A 20243-nucleotide genomic window follows, 5' to 3' on the forward strand; every position below is an offset into this window, starting at 1 on the left:
ATCCACAAACATATTTGTTTTGTAATGTTTTCAATATACCCACGTTTTGATTAAAAACGTCACTCTCATGGTTTCATAACAATTTTTGCTAGTAGCTATTTCATTGGTTCTTATGTTTTATTTTAAAACCTAGTTTTTAAATAAATTCTAGTATTTAGACACAAAAAACTTGTTTTATGAAAAGTCTAAAAACCTTGTTTTTAACCATGTAGAAATAATGAACATGGCTTGTAAGCGCAAATGATTTATTTATACGGAAAGTAAAGTGTAATCTAATTTTCTTAATTTGTCCACGTTGTAACAAGGTGGGGTGAAATTAAAACGTCCTTAGTCGCGTCGGGCGCTTGACGAAGTTAACAGCTTTTTACTCCTCCACAAGGAATTACATTCGTCCACTTTATTTTAATTTTACTTACGAAATGGCTAGAGATTTCATCTTTGTTGGTTGTCTCCAGAGCACTATTATATGCACGTTGATTACAACTAAGATTTAAGTAATAATTTTTAAAGTAAGATTCAGTTTTTTTTTGCTGTAATTAAAAGTATTAAAACCAATGACCGCTGGGGTATCAAGGATGACATATTATAAAATACATTCACATAATTTATTACTTAGTTATTTTGTATATCAAATAGCTCCGTAATATACTTAATTATTATTACATAATATAACTAAAACGTCGATATGGCTCGCGACCTATCACGTGACTACAAATGGACAGCGAAAAGCGCCGGCGAGTCAGCTCTGACTACCAATTCGGGGACGAGTCGCATGTATATATGGTTGTATATCATATGTGTGTATGTGTTTGTATATTCATCATCATCAGCCTTCTATCGCCCACTGTTGGGTATAGGCCTCCTTATTTCGTTCAGGAGCATAAAGTTGTATGTATATTTATCTACACGTATTACGCATAGCTATAAAATATCATAAACAAATATAGCAATAGTCTATGGCTATATGATTTTAATGAGCCCTGCCGCACAGTCTGATAACCGCACAGTTCTTGATATTTGCATCCGACGTAATCGACTCACGGAGTATTGAGCTTCTAATAACACGGCTTTGTCTCGCGGTGCACAGGGAGAATATTCTGGGCTATTTAGCGACTATAATAATATATCCTGGCCTAATTTTGAGGTTTATTATACTGAAGGACGACCGAATGGTGTAGTGGTTAGTGACCCAAACTACTGAGCCGGAGGTCCCAGGTTCGATTCCCGGCTGAGGCAGATATTTGTTTATACACAGATATTTTTTCTCGGGTCTTGGTCTTGTTTGTTTTGTTTATTATACTGAAGCTTCGGAAAAACAAAACTGCAGCGCTACGACCACCACGACTCGTTGCATTAATCGTGCCGATTGCGTGAAAATGCTCGTTCGTTCGAAAATCGTCGTTTAGAGAGCGAACCCCTGATTCGTAGAATCGTAGCATTTGTAAGGTTTTCTAATAATTACCCTAAATTATTGGGTAAATGGATTTTCTGTGAACTAGCCACACTGGTGGCCGCTTGGTGGGGCGCGGCATTCGGAGCGCCAGTCTCAGACTAGAGCTCGAAGCGTTTGGACGTGTAAAGCTAGCCACTTGTTATTAATAAATAAATTAGTGATTAACTGAGTTGAGTTTGAGTCTTGTTAAGAAAAATAAAATAGTTCTTGTAGTTTAACCTGAGTTTTGTTACAACCTTCATCGAGACCAACAGATATAAAAGGAAGTTCACATCTCAGAAGCCAGGGATAAACCAATTAAAATGTAAGTACACGCCTACCATTTAATTATGACCTTACAAGCTGACTGTTAAGTTTTGTATAGTGCCACAATCTTATCTGTTCCGGTGACGGCGTCGCTGTGATCGAATCCAGTGTTGCCATCGATTAAATTTTACCAATTTGTGGTTTAAACGACAATGCATTTCTGCTATTACCTATTGTTATAATTAGGTACATTCATAAGTATAGATAAATCAAAATAAAGGGCCTATAGTAAATGAAAGAGGAAACGACATTTGTTGTATAGAAAATTTGTCCACGGCGAACAGAAAAAAAATATTGTTCTGATTAGGTCCTGATGTAGGAGATTAAATCTAGATTACAATGGTATAGGTAATATCTGTGGGTCGTAGGAATACGTATGGGTCGTGGGAATAACGAGATAGATAGACTTAGGAAAACTTTTAATTATTATTTTTGAACATTTTCTAAAGTAACAAGAAACAAGAGCATAAAATAAAAAGAAATTCAGACAATGTGCAAAGGCTAATTGCCAAAAAGCTATTTCTTCCAGCCAACCCTTGATAGGTTGGGAGAACATGTCATTATTTCGTCTAAAATCAATGCAGGTGCGCGAAATTCTTCTTGATATACTGCCTAAGATTTAAAGTGTCATGTCATGTCCTCACACATGTAATGCTTCAAAATGATTTAAGCCGTCTCGTTGATTGGTGCGATCTAAATGGCATGTCTTTAAACGCTTCGAAATGTTACCACATGATGTTTTCGAGGTGTAGGCACAATATTCCACCTGAAACCTTCTTCATTAACGACTCTCCTTTAAAGAATGTGGTTGAGATTAGGGATCTCGGCGTGAGACTAGACAGTAAACTGCAATTTCATAAGCAGAAAGAATCTATGGTGACTCGTAGCTTTAAAATGTTGGGCTTTATAATTCGAAACACTAAAGACTTCAAAAACGTTACGTCCCGGATAATTTTATTTAACTCGCTCGTTCGAAGCTGTGTGGAGTATTGCAGTCCGGTGTGGAATCCTCACTACGCTGTATATATAAAACGAATCGAGAGTGTTCAAAAAAGATTTCTATGGCACTTAAGTTACAGATTCGGTCTTGCTAAAAAACTGCACAGCTACGAGGACAGATTGAAACATTTTAATATGCTTTCATTATCCTCACGTAGAATGCTTGCTGACATACTTTTTTTGCATAAGTTGGTGAACGGAAAGATAGATGCACCGACATTGCTATCTAAATTGCATATAGCTATCTCCACACAGTTGCCAAGAAAAAATGTATATACGCTATTTCACATTAATAAAAGCAACTTAAATTTGGGTCAATATTCTCCACTGAATAGGATTTGTAGATCGTATAATATAATTTCAAAGAAAACGAATCTATGCATATTCCAGGGGCTTCCACTTTTTAAAAAGGAACTCATGCGGTCGTTGCCTTAAAATGTTTAATCTTCAAATGTTTTATTGTTACTTTTATTTTTAAAATCAATAAAATTATTCTTTCAATCCCACTTACATTAATTAATTTAATGATTATTTTGCCAATGTTGTAATTTATTTTTTTTAAATTATAATTATTGTAATTAATTTGTATTGTATAAATTCGTGTAAACCTAATTTAAAATTTATGTACATTTAATATTCATCAAAATTTTAACCTAATTTAAAAATAATGTTAGGTACATTGTGATTTATAAATAATTTAAATTGTATATTTATTTAATAGTAAAATTATTGAATGAATTTATTCCTTATATAATGCATGCTGTATTCACCTATAATTGAAGATGCATTTATCATTAGACTTAATTTAATTTATTTTAGCATGTAATTGATGTAATCTTTGTTGGTGAATCAAATAAATAAATAAATAAATAAATAATCATAAAAAATAAACATTATATACTTTTCATCACGACCCATTCCGTCCCCACTGCTGGGGCACGGGTCTCTCGGGAAAATATTAATAAAATTACATGGAGTATATGGGTAAAATTATTCGTCATATTTGGCAACACTATCCTGTAGCCCCTGCAACTCGTTCTTCCAATTTTTCAAACGGAATTAAAGGCGCCTGAGTCCGTTATTCTTCCTGCATAAACACCAATATATCTAGTATTACTTTTCTTGCATCACATTTTAGCGCTTTTGGCATTATTTCACCCAGAAAATCATAAAACAAATTAAATAACGTAGCGTCAGCCTCTTCGCAGAAATCGACAACTCAAATAACGCACAGAGTATGAAATGACGTTTGACAATGACGTCTCGTTGTTGCACATTTTGACCACCGGAACAGATAAGATTGTGGCACTATAATTTGTTTTTTTTGATAAAAAATATTTTATGTCATCCTAACCTAACAAAAAATAACGGAAATGTCAGAATCATCATCATCATCATCAGCCTATGTCAACCCACTGCAGGGTATAGGCCTCCTCCATGTTATGCCAAGTCCCACGGTCCTGTGCTACACTCATCCAGTTTGGTCCAGTCACTCTCCTAATGTCATCGGACCAACGGGTCGGCGGTCTACCGACTGATCGCCGTCCCTCCCTTGGCCACCGGTCAGAATACCCACTTTTAAAGCACGAAAAGGCATGAAACACCTCCCACAAAGCTAATGTATTAAATAAAAAAATAAAAAAAAACGATATTTAGAATCCGGTTTTTGCGGTCCGGGGTTTCATAAAGGGGGGTGAAAATTCGGTTATTTTTGGCCTAGGACGCATAGTTTTCGAGATATTTCAATTTTGGTTTTTTCCTTGCATAATAATATTGTAATTCATTAATTGCTTGAAGTACAGATACTCCCCGACGCAGCCGATCGCGCTCCAGGCGCAGCGAGACCCGCGGTCGTGATCGCGACTCCAGTCGACGCAGCGGTAGCTACTGCCGCCGGCTACAGGATCGCGAAGAGGCACTGAATCTAGAAAAGAAGCGGGTTCGCCAGATGGAGCTCGAGCTACAAAGAGAACGAGATGCGGAGCAACGCCGTCAGCGGAGCGTGCACCGCGGGTCACTACAAAGGGTGACATGTGACAACCGAAGCCACAGCCGTAGCCGCGGTCGCAGTCGCGGTCGCAGTCGCGGCCGCAGCCGAAGCCGCAGCCGCAGCGGCAGTCGCAGCCGTGGTCGCAGTCACGGCTACAAACGCGGCCAGCACCGTACCAGCAGTCACGTGCCCGTCGATACGTACCGACGACACTCAACAAGGTTACGTAGTCCATCTTTTTCTTCTAAAGACGTAACACAAATAATTAAGTCTATTAAAGATATCTTCCCGTCACAGCCGAGCCATAGCACACAAATTTCTAACAGAGATAGTAAAAACATTATACCTGAGTTTAATCCTTCGGAGAAAAACCAGCGTATGGATATTTGGCTTAAAAAGGTTAACGAATGTGCGATGGTCTACGGCTGGGACGAGAGGAGCACGATACATTTTGCTATGCAAAAACTATCTGGGTTAGCTAAGATATGGTATGAAAGTCAGAGTTCTATTTTGTATAGCTGGTCGGAATGGCAAACAAAACTGTTAAACGCTTTTCCTTGCGAACAAAATTATGGACAGTTGCTTGAAGACATGTTAAAACGTAAAAGTAGGATTAACGAACCCATACAAAATTATTTTTATGAAAAACTTTCCCTACTCAACCAATGCGATATAAGCGGCAAACGCGCCGTTGATTGCATCATTCATGGCCTTAGTGATAGGACCACGAGGTCTAGCGCATTAGCGTTACGGTGCGACGAACCTGACGATCTGTTGAAGTTCTTGATGAGCAATAACAGAGATCCATACACTCCCCAACAATCATTTCTGAAGGATCGTAACCTAAATACGAACGATGATAAAGTAAATAACCGTTCTAACATTAAAACCAATCCTGGGCTGTTTTGCTACAACTGCAAAGAGAAAGGGCACCCATTTTCAAGATGCCCAAAGCCTCTAGTGAAGTGCAGTAGTTGTGACAAAGTAGGACACAAAGCCGAGCTTTGTCGATATAACCTTAATGGACAACATTTCAAAAAACTTAAGCTGCTATAAATCGAAAACCATTTCGAGATTTAGCTCTCAAGGCCACAAAAAAAATGTTTTTGTATTTTTTGGATGTATCATTTTCGAGAAAATCATAAAATAGTAAAAAAAGTGCTGATGACGTCATGCATCAGGTGCGATGCAGTTTGATGATCAAAGCCTGTAGATTTAAAAACAAAGTAACTGTCACTTTCATTTTTGATTGGCGTTGACGTTTTATCGAGTCGTTGTTGTTTATTTGGGTCATTTTCATAAATTCTGTTCTGACACTTTATGACCATTTTTTTAATTTATCATATAAAATGGTTAGTACTTATTAAGAGATGACCTCTATTTAATATGTCCCAGAGCATGCCACCGCCTACACAGCTGAAAAAATGCTTCTGTTTATTTTTTTACATGATAAGTACCTACTTTGTATCATCAGAAATATCAATGTCATTTGAAAATGACCCAACCAACAGGTTGACATGTAAACAAAGTTTAAATGTCACTTGTCAGTGTCATTTATGTTTTTTTCGAGACTAAGGCAATAGACAAAAATAAAAATTGAGGCTAATATGTGATGTCACTTCCGGTTTTAAAATAATTAACTTTAAAGTTAAAAATAACATGCAAAAATTAATGTATATACAAAATAAAAAAATACGGGTCCTCTAATTTTTTGTAACCTTTCCGAATAGCTAATAAAAATATAGGGTAAAGAAAATGAAATGTTGTCCATTGCACAGTCATGCTTGGTGAAACTCGGATTGTCTCATGACCAAATTCCATCCACTATGAAGGGTTTCGGTAATAGTCTTGTGGGTTCATTGGGCTCTGTAAAGCTAAATGTATCTATAGATGGTGTAGAAGCAACAGTATGCTGCCGCGTAGTAGAGAACCAGTTCTTAGAAAAGGACTTGCTTATAGGGCAAACTTTCACTGAACAACCTCACGTAGTTGTTTATAAGGATGTGAACAGGTTACAATTTATACGCGTTGACTCGGAATTGCCAAACTTTATTCCAAATGATGACGAGGAGAGGCTTCACGCGGTCAGTATTATAGCACACTGTAACCTTTATGGAACTGCTAGTGTCAAGGTCAAGACTGAAACGTTATTTGACGGCAGTATGATAGTTGACACTAAGATAGTGGGAAAGCTGGGAAACCAGTATATTATTTACGGCGGCGTTTACGAAGTCAAAAACGGTTTGTTCTACGTCACAATACAACCCTGCGGCATCCCATGTCAGATCCAAGAAAACTTGGTAGTTGCCAGGGCTGAAAAAGTAGAATCGGTTTATAGACTTGTAAGCGGAGAAGTTTCTGCAGCTATGGACACTCGTGCCGAGTTTTCCCCAGCTAAGAAGTTCGACGAAAGTCTGATACAACTAGACGATGCAGTTCCCGACGAAGCCAAGACCAAACTTCTAGACGTACTGCGACGCCATGAACACTGTTTTGCATATGACTTGGCAGATCTTGGCTGTACAAACGCGGCACAAATGAACATAGAGTTGAACAGCCAGCGTTCTGTAGTCTATAGGCCGTATCGGTTGTCGTATCATGAAAGAGAGAAGGTTCGCGAAATGATCGACGAAATGTTGGAAGCAGGTATCATCCGAGAGTCGACTTCCAACTACGCCAGCCCTATAATACTAGTTCGAAAGAAGAACGGTGGCGTACGATTGTGCGTAGATTACAGGCTGCTCAACTCCCTGACCGTAAAGGAAAGATACCCGATTCCGATAATAGAGGATGAAGTGGCGCGTTTATCAGGACAGGCGTGGTTCATTACCCTTGATTTAATGTCAGGTTATTATCAAGTACCGATTGCAGAGGAGAGCAAGCATTTGACTGCTTTCGTGACCCCCGACGGCCACTATGAATATAACCGTATGCCGTTCGGACTAGCAAATGCTCCAGCCGTCTTCCAAAGGATGATGAACCACGTTCTGGGACAAGCTCGATTTAGTAAAGCTACGGTATATTTAGATGACTTGCTAATTTTTGGTGTAACGCCGTTCGAATGCATCACTCGTTTGGAAGAGGTCTTAAGGTTGTTGGAAAACGCGCAGTTGAAACTGAACTTATCTAAATGCAGTTTCTTACAAACCAAGATCGACTACTTGGGATACGAAATTAGCGCGGCTGGTATGCGCCCAGGATCTGCCAAAATTCAGAGTGTAGTGGATTTTCCTTTGCCAAAGAACGTACACAACGTGCGTCAGTTCTTAGGACTCGTCAGTTACTTCCGAAAATTTATACAGTCATTTGCCCAGATTGCGTACCCTCTCACTAAATTGTTAAAGAAGAATTCAATGTGGGAGTGGACGACTGTGCAACAGGACTCATTCGATATACTGAAGTCGAAACTGGTAGAGAGGCCGGTCCTGGCATTATATGATCCTGCTGCCGAAACAGAGCTCCACACAGACGCTAGCAAGATAGGTATCGGGGGAATACTGCTCCAGCGTCCAATGGGAAGTCAAGATCCATTTCACCCCGTGGCGTATTACAGCCGCCAGACAACTCCGGAAGAAAGAAACTTCCACTCGTACGAGTTGGAGACTCTTGCGGTCATATGCGCTTTGAAAAAGTTTCGGGTTTACCTTTTAGGGAAGCCGTTCAAAGTGATTACCGACTGCAGCGCTCTGCGGTCTACGTTTGAGAAACGTGACTTAATCCCCCGGATTGCACGTTGGTGGATCGCTTTACAGGAGTTTGACTGTCATATCGAGTATAGACCAGGTACAAAAATGGGTCACGTGGACGCCCTCTCCAGGAATCCTACATACGATACGGACAGTACAGATCACGTAAGATACCCTCCGGTTCTGGTGATATCCGACGAGGACTGGCTGCTGACTTTACAACTTGGAGACCCCGAGTTGTGTAGGATTAGGGATATTGTCAGCAGTAAACTAGATCCCAAAGGATTGGCTTATGTGAGAGACAATTATGTATTAAAAGACAACAAATTGTTTAGGTGTATTGATGGTGACAAAGAGAATGTCAGATGGGTGGTTCCGAAGGGTGCGAGGTGGCAGCTATGTAAAATGAATCATGACGATATAGGTCACGTTGGTTATGAAAAAACACTGGAACGCATGAAGAAAAGCTACTGGTTCTCAAAAATGAAACGTTTCATAAAAAAATACGTTAGTGCCTGTATCGATTGTGCCTATGCTAAAAAAGCTGCTAATGGACGAGAGGGACTGTTACACCCCATAGAAAAAGTTGCAATTCCATTTCACACGTTGCACATTGACCACCTCGGACCCTTTGTGAAGTCGAAGAGGGGATTCACACATACACTAAATGTCGTGGACTCCTTTACGAAGTTCTTGTTCATCAAGCCAGTACGGAGTACTAGTACTAAAAATGTGATAAATGCATTGCAAGACATTTTTGACATATTTCGAGCACCGGATAGGCTGATTAGCGACCGAGGGTCTTGCTTCACAGCTCATGCATTCCGAAGGTTTTGCCTTGAGCGAGGCATAAAACTCGTGTTGAATGCGGTGGCAAGTCCTAGGGCCAATGGCCAAATAGAGCGCTACAACAGGACCATACTTGACTGTTTGACAGCCCAAAATTTACGCGACAACGAAAAAGAATGGGACAATAAAATTGGAAAACTACAATGGGGATTAAACAACACGATACAAAAAACTACAGGGAAGACACCAGCTGAAATCATGTTCGGTACAGCAATGAATCCCCTTCCCCTCGGACGTCAATATCGATAAGACGCGTTATACGTTAGCTCTTCATTTTTACCTTTTTTAAATGGTTTAAAGTAAACAGTTATACTTGATATATGACTTGCCTTGTTGTGAAAGATTCACACAGTCAAATAGTGAAAACCGCTTGTAAAAGTGATCACGGATACTCAAGATAATAGCAAAACAAGTTCAAACAGAAATAATAACGGTTCTCCAAAATACTGACGAATCTACAAAACGCAGCTAACAGAGACGACAGCGGCAGCGGCTACACGTGCTACAAGTCAAACCGGTCGGCGCATCGCTGATTGGACGAGGCGCACGGATACCCTACGAGTAAGGAATACGTCACGCTACGAAGCCAATGCTAGACGATCTCGTAGCACGCTTGCATATTAAGAATCATTTTTTCGTTATTCTTAATAGTTACCTCGTTGGTATATCGGTTACATAGTTGACTGCCAAGCTGGAGACTGGAGTTCAAATCCTGAGACTTATAGTTTTGCTTTTTTCTTTTTTTTTCTTTTTTCCTTATAATACTTAATTATCATATGGTGTGGATACCTGTTTCAATTTATTTTCGATACATCGGAAAACATTAAAAATGAATAACTCGTTTGATAATATCACTACTAGAAGACGTCATTCCACTGAATTGGAGGAGGATTTGCATGAAATTACTTATCAGAGTTTACCTGATCCTGAATATAGCAAATATGAAAGTGAAGAAAGAATAGAAACTAAAAGGAAAATTGATACCTTAAGTGCTGAGTTGAAAATTGCCAATCAAGAAATTGATACATTAAACCTGGAAAACGATACTCTGAAAAAAGACCTGATTATGTGTCAAAATAAACTTAAGATATTCAAATCCGTAGGCATTGATGATCTGACTAGCTCACCAAAGAAATCAATTTCTCCACAGTACCGAAAAATAAAAACAACTAATATGCAAATCGGTTTCCCAAGGACATCTCCTAATCAGTTTACCTCCAACGTCTCTAAATTAATATCATGCACAGATGCGATAAACGGAAGTGAGCAGAACGAAAGACATACTCTGCACACAAAAATCTCTCACACGGACAAAAACAAAGTGTATACTCCCAGCGAGGATGTAGCTACAATACTTCCATTACCGTCACATAATGTTGTGAAAAAAAAGGTGATTCTGTTCTCTGATGGTGAAGCAAAAGGCATGCGTCCCTTACTACAAAATTTACTTGGAGATGAGTATATAGTTACCTCAATATTGAAACCGGATGCAACTATAGATCAAATATTGTGTAATTGTGAAATAATCTGTAAAGAATTTGACAAGGATGATTATGTAATAATACTGACCAAGTCAAATGATAAAAATCCGATGAAATTTCAATCTTTCCTGTATTATTATCTAAATTCGTTACAAAACACAAATGTTATAGTAGGTGAGGTATGTAAAAGCAGGTACTTAAACGAGTCAAAACTTAATGACCTGATAAGATTAGTTTGTAATGACTTTAAATTCGCGACATTTGTAAAATATTCAGATTCAAACATGGACATACATAGTAAATTTTTTAAATGTAAAATTCTTCTACGTGAGATTTTGAAAATAAGGAATGAAGAAAGACTATTAGAAAACATGTTACTAAAAGACGAAAATTGTAAAATTAGATGTTCAATGGTTGAAAAATGCACGCAAACTAATGATCTTGGTTTACATGAAAACTGTGAATTTAGTCAGGATCCTAGTTCCAAAACTGTAAAAGGCCAATTTACTCCTGTTAATAACGGTAATAAATTATTTCGTGAATCAAACTACTAAGTTAAATCTTTTTCATCAAAACTTATGTGGCATTTCTACAAAAAAAGCCTCTTTTGAATTATATTTGAGTGAACAAAGTAGTAAACCGCATTATTGTGCTGTTAGTGAACATTTCCTGTACAAAGACTCCATATCACACTTCAAACTTGAGAATTATGATATTGTTTCTTACAATACAAGGCCAAAGAAAAAGAGAGGTGGTGCATTATTGTTAGGCATAAAGGAAAGAGATTATGAAGAACTGTTAATATGTAAAAAACTTTATAAAACAGAATGCTTTGAAATTTGTGGTATTAGAGATAAGCAAACGTCAGTGAATATATTGTGCTGTTACAGGAATCCGAAAGACAGTAATTTTGAAGAATTTATCAACAGATTAGAGCAATTGTTAGAACATTTTTTCAACAAAAAGTGTATAATTTGTGGTGATTTCAATGTAAACATTCTCGAAGACAGTAAGCATAGGAGAGACTTTTTATCTCTGCTTGAATGCTATAATTTCAAACATTTAATCTCTGATATTACGTTTGTTCGGAATAATTCCGAGTCTTGTCTAGATAATTTCTTAACAAATGTTCCTGAAATCCAAATCTCTGGGGTTTTTGTAGATCACAATGGACTTGGAGATGGCCATGCTGGTATTTTTAGCACACTTGAGGTTGAAAACGTCTCCAGCGTTAGTAGATGCCAATATTTAACGGTAGAACGGAGATCGTACACTGAAAAGACTAATATGGAATTTAGAAAAAATATTCTGAATGTGAATTGGAAAAATTTGGGTATTCATAGTTTTATTGATAAATTCAATCATATTTTTAAAGATCTAAAAGAAGAATAAAAGTAAAATCTAAATCATATAGTAAGTTGAATTGGGTAACAAAAGGTATTCGAATATCGAGTAAAATGAAACGACACCTTACTGCATTAAAGTGGAAAAACAATGATGATTCAAAATATCGCAGCTCATATATGAATATATATAACAGGGTCATAAGGCAGGCTAAACGCTTAGCAGTTAGAAATGAAATTGATAAAGCCAAGAACTCATCTAAAGCAATTTGGAAAGTAGTAAACAAACAAAGAAGTAAACTCAACAATAATGTACACAATAATATAATATTAAAAGTAGAAGGAAACCTAAAGAACATACCTAATGAGGTTGCTGATACTTTTTCAGAAGAATTTCATAAGAAAAGCATACCTAATCATCAAAATTTAGAGTCTGCGATCAGTTTTCTCAAACAGGGCAGCAAACGGGTAGAAACTGATCTAAAACTTAGATTAACATCACCTTCAGAGGTTATGAAAATAGTACAAGAATTATAAGCTAAAAATTCCTATGGTCACGATGAAATTCCTATCACCATTATTAAGGATCACATTGATATTCTTGCTGAACCTCTTAGTTGTTTCTACAATAACTGTCTTCATGACAAAATTTTCCCTGAACAACTAAAGATTGCCAGAATTGTGCCTATTCACAAATCAGGGTCTCATACCGACCCAAAAAAATACAGACCGATTTCCATGTTACCTACACTGTCAAAAATATTTGAAAAAATTATTAAAAGACAGCTTGGTGTCCACCTTGCCTGTAATAATGTAATCCATGATAGACAATTCGGTTATCAAAAAAATATTGGTACAATTGACGCAGTTGATTTGTTAGTTGATGACGCAATCACAAAGTTAAATAACAAATTAAAAGTTGCTGGTATATATATTTCTTGACCTTAGCGCTGCTTTTGACATGGTGGATCACGCTTTATTGCTTAAAAAACTTGACTATTATGGAGTGAGGGGAGACATTCTAGAACTTTTGACATCTTATCTTAAAAATAGAAAACAATTCGTTGAAATTATTAGCAGGGAGAGGGATTGTGAAAATACTCATAGATCAAAGTTGGTGAAATTAGAAAGAGGTGTTCCACAGGGATCAATTTTGGGACCTATTTTATTTATTTTATTCACAAATGATTTAATTGGTTACATAGGACAGTCTTTCCCAGACATAAGCATTGTAGTATTTGCCGATGACACTAACGCTATAGTTAATTCAAATGACATAAAATCACTTAGTAATAAGACTAATGCTATATTAATGACATTTGATAATTGGTTTAGGATTAATAACTTGAAATTAAATACTGACAAGACAAACGCGATGCTTTTTAAAACGACAAGTAGGAATAATGATACACTCGACATTCATATAAATAATAATAAAATAGAACTAGTAAATTCCGTGAAATTCCTAGGTATTCATATTGACTCCAAACTTAACTGGAACGAAGAGTTAAAATATGTCTCCAGTGCTATAAGTTCAGCCTGTTATGCCCTTCGTAGCCTGAGAGATGAGCTAGGAATTAACCACCTTAAGCAGGTGTACTACGCCTTGGTTGAGTCTAAGCTACGGTACAGCGTACGTTTTTGGGGAAATAGTTATCAATGTAATATAAATAGGGCATTTGTTCTTCAAAAAAGAGCAATAAGGACCATGATGCGAATGTCCCAGCGTCAATCTTGTAAGGAAGTATTTATTAAACTAAGCATTCTAACAGTGCCATGCTTATATATTCTGGTGGTCACTTCCCATCTTGTAAAATATCTTCGACGATTAGAATCTGAATCAGAGAGACAAACTCGATTACAGACAAGAAGAAAGGATCTCAAATCTGATTTCTGCCCAAATCTTGACATAGCGAAGCATTCACCAAAGTATCAAGCTCTCCATTTGTACAATCACCTGCCTATAGAATATAAAGAGTTGACTGCTCATAAACTATTCAGTAAAAAACTAAAATTGTACCTGTTGAAGAAATGTTACTACTCAGTTGAGGAATTTATAAATGACAAAATTGATAATTGATTTAGCAGTATTTTTTTTTAATCTTATAAAATTAGTTTTCCTATAATGAATATTTTTGCTTGTAAGTATATAATAATATTGTTGTGCATGTTATTGTTATGTTAATCATAGATATTTATGTTATTTTTATTGTTAAATTCAAATGCAATAAGTTAATTGTTTACTGAATAAAGAACTGACCTGAATAGTGAAGTAAAACCAGCGTTAAACGCGGTCGTGAACGATACTCACAGGGTCACCGACCTAACTGATCTACGTACGGAAGTCAAGGAAAAGATCGATGAGGCCCAAGCTGTACAAAAGGAGCGGTATGATCGGAACAGGCATGCTGCTCGTACATATAGCAAGGGCGATCTGGTTAAAATAACAAAAGTTGCATTTCAAGGCAAAGGTCAAAGCACTAAACTAATGCCTTCTTACGAGGGCCCTTTTAAGGTAATAAAGGTTATAGGAAGCGATCGTTACAGGGTTGCTCCAATCGCGGGCTTTGAGGGTATGAAGGGGAAACGCAAAACCACTGTTGCCGCAGATAGAATGAAACCATGGATTCATGTAGCCTCGTTATGTTTAGATGAATCAGAAAATGAACAAAGTGATACTGAATCAATTGAATAATTATGTTCTCAGGAGTTTAAAATCCCTTCCGGCCAGTTCACGACTTCTAAGATTAAAAATAAACATTTATATATTTTAGCTTAATGCATGCATTTACTTTGTTGTAAATTAAGTACAATGTTCATAATATGTCACTTCTTGTTTTCTAATTAATTTGGGTACCTATAATATGAAATGATTATATTATACATGATTTGCTTTTATATGAAATGATTATATTATAAATGATTTCGATACCAAAATTACTGTAAGATTAAAGTGATAGTTATGAGTGGTTACAAGGATAGTAATAAGTAGTTATAAGGTTTCAAGGTTACAAGGTTACAAGGTTACAAGGTTACAAGGTTACAAGGTTACAAGGCTACAAGGTTACAAGGATACAAGGATACATGGTTACAAGGATACAATGTTACAAGGATAGTTATAAGGATAGATAAAATAAGCTTTTGTTGAATTATATTACGAATTTATTTATTAATTTACACATATTGTCTTAAAAATCTGTGAAGCCAAACTAATTGCTAGTAACATTTTGATTTATATACATATTAATTGAAAATATAACAAAATATTATAATGGTTATAACGAGTACTATAGAATTGAATTTTGTATTTTTTGTATATTATTTGAATGTCTCGCTCTGCCAAGTGTAAGGTTTTATGTGGCTCCACCTGGTGCATGCATGAGGACATGCATGTCATCAGGATGGTCGAGTGTAAGGTTTTCTAATAATTACCCTAAATTATTGGGTAAATGGATTTTCTGTGAACTAGCCACACTGGTGGCCGCTTGGTGGGGCGCGGCATTCGGAGCGCCAGTCTCAGACTAGAGCTCGAAGCGTTTGGACGTGTAAAGCTAGCCACTTGTTATTAATAAATAAATTAGTGATTAACTGAGTTGAGTTTGAGTCTTGTTAAGAAAAATAAAATAGTTCTTGCCAGTTTAACCTGAGTTTTGTTACAACCTTCGTCGAGACCAACAGATATAAAAGGAAGTTCACACATTCAATGTACTACGTGCTCGCGTTAATTTGCCAATTACTATATTGACACAAATATACAGTACAGATATTTACGTCGAATTCAGTATCTCTATACAATCGCTGAAGGATCCTGAATAGACTACTTCCTAACACCACTTGAGGATAGATAGGTAATATTCACCCTGCTGGCGGAAGTTATATGCATATACATAATACATATTAGGCTAAATTATGATGATAAATGATGAGGCTAAAATATGTATATAGTTTATTCATCACTTAGATAATATATGAAGGTTAAAACACAAAAAAAAAACTGTAGAAAATGAGACATATGGAAAGTTTCATAGAGTCGAATTTTTAACAATAAAATTAAGGCTTTGTCAGCACTAAAATTTGTGCCGTCAGAATCGACATCAATATAGATATATTTTAAGGTATCAAACATAACGCTCAGTAACAACCTTTCAGCTGCAAGGGAATAAGCTTTGTAGGTAAGAAACACAACCACCCGGCTTTCAGAACTAATAACCTGTGCCCCAAAGCAAATATCATAATTCAGGGGCATAATAGCCCACTAGAACATATTACACATCGATGAATAAAGCTTTGGTGTGGTATATTACTTTTATTCAATGTATCCGGAGAATTATTAGAAGTTACTATAACTTAGATTAGTAAATGCTTGGAAACGAATAGCTTTCCAATTCAAAGTGGTGTTTCTTCAGGAACATATTTATTAGGTACCTCTCATTCTACATTACAGCCTTTACATATAAATCGTAGCTTGCAGGCAACAGTTTCGCTCACGAACAATGAAAAACTTCCACTCAGAAAAGTGGCACCAAATGACTCCATATCCAAAAACATTTAATCAGGAATTTGATCAAAATATTTTCGCTTTAGTTGGTAATACTCTGATGCGCTGTTAATTGTACCTTCAATTGCATCATTAAGCTACTTTTTCACCGTTTCCGTTCCACCCGTAATGTGGTGCCGTTTTCACTGGAACTTTTCCATTGCTCGTGAGATTTGAACACATGTACCAGTACATGCACACACACGCACGCACTCACGCCTTGTACTAATGTACTCCCTTGCGGGGTAGGCAGAGGTGCATTGCTGCACCCACTTTTCGCCAGAGTGTTATGTTAGTCCCAATGTAATAGGGGGCGGGCCTATTGCCATTTTACGGGCACATCCAAGACCCGAGAACAAATATCTGTGTTTAAACAAATATCTGCCCCAGCCGGGAATCGAACCCGGGACCATCGGCTCAGTAGTCAGGTCACTAAGCCATTCGGTCGTCATGAGTGTGTGTTTTTTCCATTGCTCGTGAGATTTGACCACATGTACCAGTACATATACTAAGTAATAAGTATGTCGCAGGCAACTGGTTTAATCTTCTGTTTGATTGAACCACTAGCCCGTTCATTGGATAGCGCTATTCAGTTGTATGACTAAAGGACAACTCGTCAAGTCGTTGATTGTAACGTTCAACGTCTTGACTGAACGTCATTCAGCGAAGTCGTTGAATGGGATATAGTATAGCAACTTTGTAATGTCTGGTTAGGGTGAACATCACCAGACAAGAGTCAACAAAGCTCTAGAGTAAGACTATGTTACAAAGCTCTTATCTCACAAATTAATTAAACAATAACAATAAACGTACCTTCATATTGTTGTTCATAATTATCCAGTTTCGCCACTTTTTTTCTTTGAAACTATCCGCCCGCGGCCTAATAATAGGTAAATCCATGTTGTCACACTATTTTAACACAAATAACGCACTTTAAAGCTAATTTATTTGCAAAAAACTAACAATATAGGTGCTTTTTGTGTCAGCTGTTAGCTGTTAGACGCCATATTTGTTTTATTCACCCTCTGACTGATTTTAAGTCAGCTAACTAGTTGGACGTTTTGTGACGCTGGTACAATCAACGTTCAGCCTAGTCATACAACTGAACAGCGCCATCCAATGAACGGGCTAGTGGTTCAATCAAACAGGAGATTAAACCAGTTGCCTGCGACAAGTATAAAGCGAAGATCAATAGAACACGAACAATTTAGAGACGCCTCGGCGCATCCCGCCCGCACTCAAACTTTTAATGATATTGGAAAACTTACGTCGTCGTCGGTCGGTGCAGTTTTTTTGTTTCCTGAACTTTTTATTCGATACAGAGTTGTGAGTTTACGTGATATTTTCCGGTTTTTAAGGGCCCGTACAGGGTGACGTGCGGCGCCAATTTTGGGTTTTCAATGCTCTTCACACAGCACACGCAGTGACACGCACACATGTAAGTTTGCACAGTGGGTCGATAAACTTTTACTCGCCAACTTTATTGACAATTATGTTCAAGTACATTTTGGGTGATTTTAGGGTAAGTAAGTATAATTCTTACTTATACTGGTAGGCACCAGGAAAGAGTAGAAATTAATAGGGGTGCCACTTTACTCTATACTCGGAACCCGATTAGCTTTCTCAAACAAATGTGGTATTTACTTGTAGAAAGGTAACTACAAGTATTAAAGTGTAGATAATAAGTTTCGGGCATCCTCCAGCCAACTGAACCCCGACGACAAAGCAAAGTAAATACATAGTGTCGCAAAAGGGCTATACTAAGCCAAAAGGGGATGACTCAAGGGGTCATTCTGAACAACTTTTGTTCTACGCGATTTGCAAATTCGCGAAAAAAATATTCGTTTTCCATGGTAAAAAGTCCCATGTCCAACAAAGTTTCTATGAAAAAGGTTTTTTTTGTTAATTTCCAAAACTCGTTGAGCAAAAGTTCAGAATGACCCCCTGTCTTACTCCTTTTTACCCGACTGACAAAGGAGGAGGGTAATGTTTTTTGATTGTATGTTTGTCTGTTTCTTTGTTCCCTCGTAGCCTAAACGGCTTGATAGATTTTGATGTATGAGGTATTGTTAGAAGCGTATTGATGGCGCGATGGTTATAGGCTATGTGACGTTCCATTAAAATGTACATAGCGCCCTCTAGAGGACATAACGTGATGATCGAAAAAATAATAATTCAACTTTGCCGTGTAAGGTATCAAATGAAAGGGCTTGATTTTCACATTACAAAAATATGCATATTGAAGGTATTTAAATAACAACACCAAAATTATTGAAATAAAAAATGATCATGAACTACTGACGTAAAATTTCATAAAATAAAAACAACTAAAAAGTTACAAATAAAAAAATACAATTATAAACAAACGAAAAACCCGACTGTACGCTAAAAACATGAAAACAAGTCCCAATGTTAATGGAAAGTATCGCAGGCGGGGACCAACTTGACCGCCACTCAAGGCCGTTTTCTAAGTAACATTCAGCTTAATGGTGAACCCTCTGCTGGTCCCCGCCTACGATACTTTCCATTAACATTGGGACTTGTTTTCATCTTTTTAGCGTGCAGTCGGGTTTTTTGTTTGTTTATAATTTGTTTAGTACTATATACCGCTTTTTCAATACCTGTAAGTACATTTTTTAGTAGCAGCATAATATTTTTACTTAATTTTAGGGTTTCGAACGTCAAAAGAAAATAAGCAACCGTTATAGGATCTCTTTGTTGTCCGTCTGTCTGACTGACTGTCTGTCACCGCCCTTTTTCTCAGAAACGGGTAAAGATATCAAGCTGATATTTCGCATAGATGGGGAGTACCCCAAAAAAAATATTATGGTACTCCCTGTCCCACACAAGTAAATTGGGGCTTATATTTTTTCCAGTTATTTTGATGTGTATCCTTTTTTTTTCTTTGTTGTTTTGTATAAGTATGTGTTTCTTTTCTTTAAATCTGTATTTTTTTTGTTGTTGCTGTCTATGTGTCGAATAAATGTATCTATATCTTCAAATCACGCTATCGTTTGTTTTTTTGTGGCCACAAGAAATTCCGTCATTGACAATTTTATGTTACTGAATTTATTTTTATTTATTTTATTTTTATTTTTACATTTTCGTGGACAACCAACAGCATTTTGTTAATAAATAATTATTACTTATGAACACATAACAACTTGATGCCATTAACAGAATGAACTTAGTAAACCCAGTAAACCTAACACATCCAGAGGAAAAATAAAATCTCTTTCTCTCTCTCTGAAAAACATACTTAATAGCCTAAACTCGATGCTTTTAGCTATTAACATCTTTGAAATAAAATTGCCACCACCGTGTTACTGCCCTCATCAGATCCTCACGAGACCATACCTCAACCAGCACCAAGAGACTGTATTTTTGATCCCTAACCTAATGTCCGTGCGTATTGTCATCACTTAGATCCATTCGCTATATTCCTGCTCCTCATCAGACCTTTACGAGACTGTAATGTCACGAGAATATTGCACACTATCTAATTTAATTTAATGTATTGAATATACTGGAAGAATTATGCTTCCTCAATTTCAAATCAAATTATGTTGGTGTCATAAAAGTTGAAAAAGTGCAATGAC

General features: G+C 36.9%; 1 protein-coding gene across 1 annotated transcript; it reads left to right on the forward strand.

Annotated features, from left to right (window-relative positions):
- Nucleotides 1-4559: 4559 nt before the first annotated feature.
- Nucleotides 4560-6264, forward strand: LOC125488802. The gene is made up of 2 exons (XM_048622287.1): nt 4560-5754; nt 6260-6264. Exons 1-2 carry the CDS (start codon nt 4707-4709, stop codon nt 6262-6264), a joined length of 1053 nt encoding a protein of 350 aa, XP_048478244.1. The 5' UTR covers nt 4560-4706.
- Nucleotides 6265-20243: the final 13979 nt, after the last annotated feature.

The sequence above is a fragment of the Plutella xylostella genome, chromosome 7 (assembly GCF_932276165.1).
Source record: "Plutella xylostella chromosome 7, ilPluXylo3.1, whole genome shotgun sequence".
Lineage (NCBI taxonomy): Eukaryota > Metazoa > Arthropoda > Insecta > Lepidoptera > Plutellidae > Plutella > Plutella xylostella.

Coding starts and splice junctions, on each gene's coding strand:
- LOC125488802 (XM_048622287.1), top strand. CDS start 4,707: ATGGAGCTCGAGCTACAAAGAGAACGAGATGCGGAGCAACGCCGTCAG.